An 11,187-nucleotide genomic window follows, 5' to 3' on the forward strand; every position below is an offset into this window, starting at 1 on the left:
CCATTCAGTCATAGACTAAACTGAAAAATTATGTGAAGGTCTCCAGAGTTATTTGTGGGAGAGGAGCCACAAGAGTACTAATGGTCTGGTTCAGAGTTCGGGACCTGTGAGGTTGGCAATCAAGTGAGGGAAGAATCCTGGGAGGGAGGGAGAGTAGATGTTTTAAAAATCCGTGTAAAAGATGAGCACACTGAAGATGTGCATACATGGAATAAAGTAGAGATTCTGAGGTGGCACAAAAAGAAGGTGAATATTTCATGCTTCTTTATGCTTTCATTCCAGTGGAACATCTTCTGTCATGGTCTTAGGAAACCACAGCACCATCACAGAATTCATCCTCCTTGGGCTATCTGCTGACCCTCACACCCAAATTCTCCTCTTTGTATTTTTCCTGGAAATTTACCTCCTGACCATCATGGGGAACCTGATGATCATGATGGCGATTATGACTGATTCCCATCTCCACACCCCCATGTACTTCCTCTTGAGTCACCTCTCCTTCCTGGATCTTTGTTTAACTTCAGTCACTGTGCCCAAGATGCTGGAGAATCTCCTGTCTCAGAAGAAATCAGTATCCATAGAAAGCTGCCTCACTCAGGCATTTTTTGTGTTTTCCATCGCAGGGACTGAAGCTTTTGTGCTCTCTGCCATGGCCTATGACCGCTACACTGCCATCTGCTACCCCCTGCTCTATGACCAGGTGATGAGTAAACAGTTGTGTGGGGGTCTGGTATGGGTCTCATGGGGACTGGGCTTTCTGGATGCTCTCATTAACACCCTCATGGCTTGCGATTTGGACTTCTGTGAGGCTCATGTCATGCCTCACTTCAGCTGTGAACTGCCATCTCTATTCTCTCTGTCTTGCTCTGATATCTCCACCAACTTTGCAGTCCTGGTGTGCTCTGCCATCATTCATGCCTCTGGAACCTTACTCCTGGTCTTCTTCTCTTACACCCGTATTATCTCCACCATCCTGAGCATCACCTCCACCTCAGGCAGAAGCAAGGCCTTCTCCACCTGCTCCTCCCACCTCACTGCAGTGAGTTTCTTCTATGGATCTGCTTTTCTTCGCTATTTCATGCCAACCTTAAGTTCCCCACTGGAGTTAATTTTTTCCATACAGTACAGTGTGGTCACTCCTCTAGTGAATCCCCTTGTCTACAGCTTGAAGAACAAGGAAGTAAAGGCAGCTCTGAAAAGAATGTTGCAAAAAGGTTTACAGCAGCTCAGAGAGCAGAGAACAGGTAGATTTGAAGGCTGAAACGGAAAAGGTACCAGATGAGCCTGAAGCATCTCGTAGCAACAGAAAGGAAGCACTCAACAACAACAACAACAACAACAAAACCCACAATGATAAGGGTATGTTGAAGGGACACAGGAACCAAATGAAAGAGACCCGGGTGACTAAGGATGGGACAATTTGAGCAACAAAAGAAACAACATAACATTAGATTATAACCAAAAGCATAAAATCAATACCTATTATACTAATATAAATAAATAATTGAATAATGAAATAAATGGAAGAGAACAGAAAATCTTCCTCTCAGAAGAATTCCAAATAACTTAGGTAGAAACTGCACTCTCAATGAAGTGTAGAGCGTACGTACTTCTTAAATGTGGGCTGAACATAGTGTATTGGACCCCTTCTAAAGAATACAGTGTGACAAGGGGGAGAAAAGTGGAGAAACCTGACAAATGCTACCTAAGACAAATGACCAAGGTTAATATCAGCAATGGTTAAGTCATGTTGATAGTATGTACTTTTGATATGATGTGATGACTGACAATGGTACTTCACTTCTGTGGTCCTCATCTCCCAAACCCATAACACTAATATAACCATGAGCAAAACATCAAATAAAACCAAATTGATGGGGTCTGTACAAAATATCTGACTAGTACTCCTTAGGACTGGCAGTGTCATCAAAAACAAAGTCTGAGAACTATCACAATCAAGAGGTGCCTAAGGATACAAGAATTAAGTGTAATGTGCTCTCCTGGATAGAATCTTAGGATAGAAATTGGACTTTAGATAACAACTAGGGAAATATGAATACATTATGGACTTTAGTAATAATTTATCAATATGGTTCATTAATTATGATAAGTATACCATACTAATGTAAATAAAATGTTAATAATAATGAAGACTGGGTGGGGGTATATGGGAATGCTCTGTACTATCTATGCAACTATAAATCTAAAACTATTCTAACATTAAAATTTTATTTAAAAAAAATTCTCCTTCTTGATCTTAGTTGGAAAGCTCTCAGGTTTTTCCCCATTGAGGATGGTATTAGCTGTGGGCCTTTCATATAGGGCTTTTATCATGTTTATGTTCCTTCTATCCCTGCTTTCTTGAGGGCTTTTATCAAGAAAGGATGCTGTATTTTGTCACATGCTTTTTCTGCTTCTATTGAAAAGATTATGTGGTTCTTATCCTTTCTTTTATTAATGTGATATATCACATTGATTGATTTATGAATATTGAACCAGACCTGCAGCCCAGGAATGAATTCCACTTGATCATGGTGAATAATTCTTTTCTTTTTTTAAGTGTATTTGTTTGTGTTGAGAGAGAGAGAGAGAACACAAATGGTGGAGAGGCAGAGAGAGGGAGATAGAGAGTCTCAAGCAGGCTCTGCACTGTCAGTGCAGAACCTGACTCCAGGCTCAAACTCATGAACTGTGAGATCAAGACCTGAGCCTAAACCAACAGCTGGACGCTTAACTGACTGAGCCACCCAGGCACCCTTGGTGAATAATTCTTTTAAAGTACCGTTGAACTTCCCATCTCCAATCTCATCATCCATGGTAATCAATGTTGTGACCAGCACGGATCAGTTAATTCATGACAAGTACCACATGGTCCAAGGCATTCTGAATATTTCTCCAGACTATTCTGGTGGATGGTGAGATATTCTTACCCTAAAGCTTGGAAGGATGTTTTAAATCTTCTAAAATACTTAAAGTATCTATTAAAAAAAATAATTCTTTTTTGAAATGGACTACCACCAAAAACATAAGTTTGATATGTCATTGTACTTGAAAGCATTTCTCACTTTTTACTCTATCCCTTCTCTGTTGGCTAATTTTATGTCTCAATTTGGCTGGGCCATGATGCCAAGATAGTTGGTCAAACATTATTCTGGATGTTTCTGTGAGGATGTTTTTGGATGAAATTAACATTTAATTTTCACAGATTTAGAGTAAAGTAGATTGCCCTCCATAATATGGGTGGGCCTTGTCCAATCAGTTGCAGGATCAAATAGAACAAAAGGCTGCCCTCCCCTGAGCAGGAGGGAATTCTTCCAGCAGACTGCCTTTAAGCTTCATTTACAACATCAGTTCTACCTGGTTTACCAGCTGATTGTTTCTGGACTTGAGCTGCAGCTCTTTCCCAAGTCTCCAGTCTACCAACTTCCTCCATCAGATTTTGGAATCACCAAGCCTCCACAATCACATAGGCAAATTCCTTAAAATAAAACTTATTCTATACATGAATACAAAGCCTACTCTTTCTATTTCTCTGGAGAAGCATGACTAATACACCCTCCTAAACAGGTGCAAGAGGAAGAAGTTCCAGTAAACTGTTAGAGGAAAAATTATCCATGATTAGATGCACTGGAGAGGGTACAATGAACAGTTATTCTGTACCCATGTCACCCCTCCCCAAAGGGCACAGCTCAGTGCCAAGAGAGACCTTCTCAGCCCGTAATTTCTCCCATGGAGGAAAATGGGAGCATGTGAGTAAGCACCTGGCTTCCCCAGCTGTATGGGATAAGAAGGAGGCCAACTTCTTTCTTGCCTCCTCCAGAATACTAAGGTGTGCTACATGACTATGAATGAAGGGTCTTGGAGAACAGCAGCCAGTTGCTCTCAGAGGGCATCAAAGAGACATGGGTCCTACTAACCACTTCACAGATACCACCAAGAAGACAGCCTATGAGCTGCTGGTGATACCTCACCTGTGGATCCCCCCCACCTGGCCCATGGGCACCCCCAACATTCCAGATGCCTAACACACATACCCTACCACCCTGTAGCTGTCAACCTGTGTGGTCCCCAATGGCAACAAATATAAGCCTTTGCAGACAGCTAGTGAGAAAATGTAGAAAAATGGCACAACTCTATAGGACTAAGAAAATGCATGGATACTGATGCATTCCACATCGATGCATTCAACACTGCCCTAGGGAAAGCAAACAGGAGGCTGTTGGTACCCGCCCTGGCTTTGCAGGATCAAAAAAAGGCAAACGATTTTAAGAATTCTGCCTAAGAGGAAGCAAGAAGCATAGAGTAGGTGTATCCATAGAAAAACTCAGAGAAAGCCTCAAAATACCTAGAAGGCCAACACAAGGTATTTCTCTCCTGAAGGCAGGGCAGTAGAGACTGGAGGAGGTGACTGAGTCTTCAAATGCAAAGACAACACAAGACATCAAGGAATAAGAAAAATCAAGGAAACCTGACACCACCAAAGGAACAAAATAATTTTTCAGTAACCAACCCAAAGGACTGGAGATCTATGATTTGCCTTATAAAGAATTCAAAATAGATGTTTTAAGGAAGCTCAATAAGCTACAGGAAAACACAGAAAGACAATTCAACTAAATCAGGAAAATGATACATGAACACAGTAAGAGCTTTTGCAGAAAGATAGAAATTATTAAAAATAATTCAGCTTCTTCTGGAGCTGAAGAATACAATGAATGAAATGAAAAATGAAATAGAGACCATCAACAGCCAACTGTTTGTTATCAGTAAGGTCAACAGTAGACTGGTCAACAGTAGACTATTAGTAGTTAAGTTTAGGAGGAGTCAAAAGCTATATGCAGATTTTTGACTGACTCGGGTTGTTAAAGGGTCAACTATAAATAAAATCAGAAATGAAAGAGGAGATGTTACAATTGATACAACAGAAAAACAAGATTAAAAAAGACTGCTATGAATAATTATATACCAACAAATTACATAGCCTAGAAGAAATGGAGAAATTGCTAGACATATATCACCTGCCAAGACTGAGTCATGAAGAAATATAAAATCTAAACAGACCAATAACAAGAGATTGAATCTGTAATCAAACCTCTCAACAAAGAAAAGCTTATGACCTGATGCTTTTATTGTTGAATCCTACCAAATATTAAAATAAGAGGTCATACCAATCCTTCTCAAACTCTTCCAAAAAACTGAAGAGGAGGGAACATTTTATAATAACAGCATTACCCTAATACCAAAGCCAGACGAGGATACTACAAGAAAATTGCAGGCCAATATCCCTCATTAAAATAGGTACAAAGACCCTCAATCAAACACTATCAAACTGAATTCAAGAACACATTAAATGGATCGTACATGGGGCACCAGGGTGGCTCAGTCAGTTAAGCATCCAACTTCAGCTCAGGTCACGATCTTATAGTCTGTGAGTTCAAGCCCTGCATCGGGCTCTGTGCTGACACCTCAGAGCCTGAGCCTGCTTCGGATTCTGTGTGTCTCCCTCTCTCTCTGCCCCTCTCCCACTCATGCTCTGTCTCTCTCTCCCTAAAACAAATAAATAAATAAACATTTTTTTTTATTTTTACTTTTTGTTAACGTTTATTTATTTTTGAGACAGAGAGAGACAGAGCATGAACGGGGGAGGGTCAGAGAAAGAGGGAGACACAGAATCTGAAACAGGCTCCAGGCTCTGAGCTGTCAGCACAGAGCCCGACGTGGGGCTTGAACTCACGAACTGCGAGATCATGACCTGAGCCGAAGTCGGACGCTTAACCGACTGAGCCACCCAGGCGCCCCAAATAAACATTTTTTTTAAAAGGATAATACACTACAATCAAGTAGGATTTATTCCAGAAATGCAAGAATGGTTCAATACTGAAGATCAAAAAACATGATATACACCACATTAACAAAAGACAGAAAACCTATGATCATCTTAATACATGCAGAAAAAGAATTTGACAGTATTGAACATCGTTTCATGAAAAAACTCTCAACCGATAAGGTACAGAAGGAATGTACCTCAACATAACAAAGACCATATATGGTAAGTCCATAGCTAATATCACACTTAATGTGAAAACAGAAAGTTTTTCCTCAAAGAATAAGATGAAGACAGGGTGCCTACTCTCACCATTACTATTCAACATAGTTCTGTAAGTCTTAGCCAGAAAAAAATGGTAAGAAAAAGAAACAAAAGGCATCCAAATTGGAAAGGAAGAAGAAAAATCGTTTCTGTCTGCAGATGAGGTGATCATACATATGAAAATACTAAAGACTCCACCAAAAAGCTATTAAACTAATCAATTAATTCAGTAAAGGTGGACACAAAATCAACATATAAAAGTTAGTTTATGGTCAACTAATCTTCAACAAAGCAGAAAAAAGAATATCTAATGGAAAAAAGATGGTCTCTTCAACAAACGGTGTTGGGAAAATTTGACAGCGACATGCAGAAGAAGAATGAAACTAGACCTCTTTCTTATACCACATATAAAAATAAATTAAAAATGGATGAAAGAGCTAATGTAAGACAGGAAACCAGCAAAATCCTAAAGGAGAACACAGGTAGCAACCTCTTTGACCTTGGCCATAGCAACTTCTTACTAGACAGGTCACCAGAGGCAAGGGAAACAAAAGTAAAAATGAACTATTGGAACTTCATCAAAATAAAAAGCTTCTATACATTGACGGAAACAATCAATAAAACTAAAAGGCAACTAATGGAATGGGAAAAGATATTTGCAAATGACCTAATAAAGGCTTAGCATTTACAAATCTATAAAGAACTTAGCAAACTCAACACTAAAAAAACAAATAATCCTTTTAAGAAATAGACTGAAGGGGAACCTGGCTGGCTCAGTCAGTTAAGTATCCGACTTCGGCTCAGGTCATGATCTCACAGTTTGTGGGTTCGAGCCCTGTATCGGGCTCTGTGCTGACAGCTTAGAGCCTGGAGCCTGCTTCAGATTTTGTGTCTCCCTCTCTCTGCTTCTCCCTCACTCACACTCCCTCTCTCTCTCAAAAATAAATAAACATTAAAAAAAATTTTTTTAAAGAAATGGACAGAAGACATGAATAGACACTTTTCCAAAGAAGACATCCGGATGGCCAACAGACATGAAAAGATATGCAACTGATCATCAGGGAAATACAAATAAAAACCACTATGAGGGGCGCTTGGGTGGCTCAGTCAGTTAAACATCGGACTTCTGCTCAGGGCATGATCTCACAGTTTGTGGGTTCAAGCCCCATGTTGGGCTTTGTGCTGACAGTTCAAGGCCTGCAGTCTGCTTCAGATTCTGTCTCCCTCTCTCTTCACCCCTCTCCCACTGGCTCTTTGTCTGTTTCTCTCTCTCTCTCAAAAATAAATAAACATTAAAAAAAAAATTAGGGGCCTCTGGATGGCTCAGTCAGTTAAGCATGTCTTCAGCTAGGTCTTGATCTCACTGTTGCAGCCTGAGTTGCAGCCCTGCGACCAGCTCTGGAGCTTGTTTCAGATTCTCTCTCTCTCTCTCTCTCAAAAATATACATTAAAAAAAAAAAAACATACATACATATATATATGTATACACACACACACACACACACACATTAAAGGGGCGCCTGGGTGGCTCAGTTGATTGAGTATCTGAGTCTTGATTCCGGCTCAGTTATCATCCCAGGGTCGTGGGATGGAGCCCTGCATCTGACTCTGTGCTGACAGCACAGAACCAGCTTGAGATTCTCTCCATTCTTCACTCTCTGCCACTCACACTCTGTGTGTGTGTGTCTCTCTCTCTCAAAATAAATAAATAAAAATTAAAAATAAAAATAAAAAAATAAACATTAAAAACTTTTTTGTTTAAAAATTAAGAAAAAGGGGCGCCTGGGTGGCTTGGTCGGTTAAGCGTCCGACTTCGGCTCAGGTCATGATCTCACGGTCCGTGAGTTCGAGCCCCACGTCGGGCTCTGTGCTAACAGCTCAGAGCCTGGAGCCTGTTTCAGATTCTGTGCCTCCCTCTCTCTCTGCTCCTCACCTTTTCATGCTCTGTCTCTCTCTGTCTCAAAAATAAATAAACGTTAAAAAAAATTTTTTTAAATAAAATAAATAAATAATAAAAATTAAGAAAAAAACAAAACATGATGAGATACCACCTCACATCTGTCAGCATGCCTAAAATTAACAACAAAAGAACCAATAGGTGCTGGCAAGGATGCAAAGGGGAAACTTCTTGCACTGTTGGTGGGAATGCAAACTGGCACAGCCACTTTGGAGAACAGCATGGAGTTTCCTCAAAAAGGTAAAAATAGAACTACCCTACAATCCAGCAATTGCACTACTAGGCATTTACCCAAAGGATACAAAAAGTACAAATTTGAAGGGGTACATACACCCCAGTGTTTATAACACTATCCACAACAGCCAAGTTATGGAGAGAGCCCAAATGTCCATTGACATATACATATATATGTATATATATATACCACATCTTCTTCTTCTTTATATGTGTGTGTGTGTATATATATATACACATATACATATATATATGTATATATATATATATACATATATATATGTATATATTATATACCACATCTTCTGTATATATATATATATATATATATATATATATATACACAGAACAAAGGTATATTTTCACAGAAATAGATTTCTTAAATCCTATATACATACATATATACACATATATATAATACATAAAGAAGATGTGATGTATATATATATATATATATACATGCATATATACACATATATATACATATATACACAAACAATGGAATATTCCTCAACCATCAAAATTAATGAAATCTTGCCATTTGCAACAATGTGGATGGAGCTAGACCGTATTATGCTAAGCGAAAGAAGTCAGAGAAAGACAAATACCACGTGCTTTCACTCATATGTGGAATTTAAGAAACAAAATAGATGAACAGATGGGGGAGGGGTGTGGAATAGAGAAAAACAGACCATGAGAGACTCTAAAAGATAGAGAACAAATTAAGGATTGACGGAGGGAGGTGAATGGGGGATGGGCTAGATGGGTGATGGGTACTAAAGTGGGTATTTGTTATGATGAGCACTGGGTGTTGTATGTAATTGATGAATCACTGAATTCTACTCCTGAAACCAATATTGCACTATGTGTTAACTAACTAGAATTTAACTAAGTAGAATTTAAATAAAAATTTTAAATTAAAAAGAATTAGTTACCTTTTTATACACTAAGATCAAGCTGTCTGAAAAGAAAAGAGAACAATCCCATTTATGATTGCATCCAAAACAATAAAAGACTTAGGAATAAATTTAACCAAGAAGGTGAAAGACTTGTGCACTGAAAACTATCAGACACTCCTGAAAGAAATTGAGGAAGACACAAATAAATGGTCAGATATCCATGTTCATGGATCAGAAAAATTAATATTGTTAAAATGCCCATACTATTCGAAGCCATCTACAAATTCAGTGTAATCCCTATCAAAATTCCAATGGCATTTTTCACAGAAATAGATTTCTTAAATCCTAAAATTTGTATGGAACCATAAAAGAGTCCACATAATCACAGCAATCTTGAGAAAGAAAAACAAAACCGGAGGCATTATATTTCCTAATTTCAAACTATGTAGCAAAGCTATAGTAATCAAAATAGTATGATATTGACATAAAAATAGACCATTGGAATAGAATCAAGAGTCCAGAAATAAACACATGTATATATAGTGAGCCAACCTTTGCAAGGGCACAAGATTACACAATATAGAAAGGATAGCTTCTGATAAATTGTGTTGGGAAAACTGGATATCCACATGCAAAAGAATGAAACTAAGCCCCTATCTTACACCACTTACAAAAACTACTTGAAATAGATTAAGTACTTAAACATAAGACCATACGACCTGTAACCATAAAACTCCTAGAAGAAAACATAGGGGTTGGGACTCCTGGGTGACTCAGTTGGTTAAGCGTCCCACTTCAGCTCAGGTCATGAGCTCGTAGTTCATGGGTTCCAGCTCCACACTGGGCTCTGTGCTGACAGCTCAGGGCCTGGAGCCTGCTTCAGTTTCTGTGTCTCCCTCTCTCTCTGCCCCTCCCATGCTTACGATCTGTCTCTCTCTCTCTCACTCTCATTCTCTCTCTAAATATAAATAAATGTTTTTAAAAATTAATTTAAAAAGGAAAACATAGGGATAAAGCCCTTTGATTTGCTCTTGGCAATTATTTTTTTGGATAGGACACCAAAAGTATAAACAATAAAAGCAAAAATAAACAAGTGGAACTCCTATACATCAAAGGAGACAACCAACAAAAAGAAAAGGCAACCTACAGAATTAGAGAAGTATTTGCAAACCATACAACTGTCATGGAGTTAATATCCCAAATACATAAGGAACTTATCCAACTCAACAACAACAAAAAATAATCCAATTTAAAAAAATGGGCAAATCACCTGAACAGACATTTTTCCAAAGACATTCAAATGGCAACAGGTACATGAAAAAATGTTCAACATCACTAATTATTAGGAAAATGCAAATCAAAACTACAAACCTGTTAGAATGGCAATTATCAAAAAGAAAATAGATATGTGTTGGCAAAGATGTGGAGAAAAGGGAACCCTTGGGACATTGTAATTGGTACCACAATTACAGGAAACAGTATGGAGATTCATCAAAAATTAAAAATAAAACTACCATATGATCCAGGAATTCTGCTTTGGGCATGTATCCAAAGGAAACAAGGTTAGTATCTCAAAGAGATATCTGTACTCCCGTGTTCATTACAGTGTTGTTCACAATAGCAAACATGGGAACAACTGAAGCATCCATCAATGGATGAATGGATAAAGATGTGGTATATATATATGCAATTGAATATATACAATGAGAAAGGAGATCCTGCCATTTGCAACAACACAGATGAATCTAGAGGACATTATACTAAGTGAAACTAGCCAGAGATAAAGACAAATACTTTATGATCTCACTAATATGTGGAAACTTTAAAATAAATGAATTAATTAATTTTAAAAAATGAATGCATAGAAACGAAGAGTAGAATCGTAAATGGTGGTCACAAGGGGCTGGGGGTGGAGAAGATAAGAAGATGATGGTCAAAGGGTGCAAACCTTCAGTTATAGGATGAATAAGCTCTGGGGATCTAATGTACATCATGATAACTATAATTAATAA

At 38.4% G+C, this 11,187-nt stretch overlaps 1 protein-coding gene across 1 annotated transcript; it reads left to right on the forward strand.

Annotated features, from left to right (window-relative positions):
* The first annotated feature begins 298 nt into the window (after positions 1-298).
* On the forward strand, positions 299-1,261 carry LOC102960288 (olfactory receptor 8S1-like). The gene has a single exon (XM_007073074.2). It carries the CDS (start codon positions 299-301, stop codon positions 1,259-1,261), a length of 963 nt encoding a protein of 320 aa, XP_007073136.2.
* The last annotated feature ends 9,926 nt before the right edge of the window (positions 1,262-11,187 follow it).

This window comes from Panthera tigris, chromosome B4, assembly GCF_018350195.1.
Source record: "Panthera tigris isolate Pti1 chromosome B4, P.tigris_Pti1_mat1.1, whole genome shotgun sequence".
Taxonomy (NCBI): domain Eukaryota; kingdom Metazoa; phylum Chordata; class Mammalia; order Carnivora; family Felidae; genus Panthera; species Panthera tigris.

What these genes read in the sequence shown, in the direction of transcription:
- LOC102960288 (XM_007073074.2), top strand. Translation starts at nt 299, where the DNA reads ATGGTCTTAGGAAACCACAGCACCATCACAGAATTCATCCTCCTTGGG.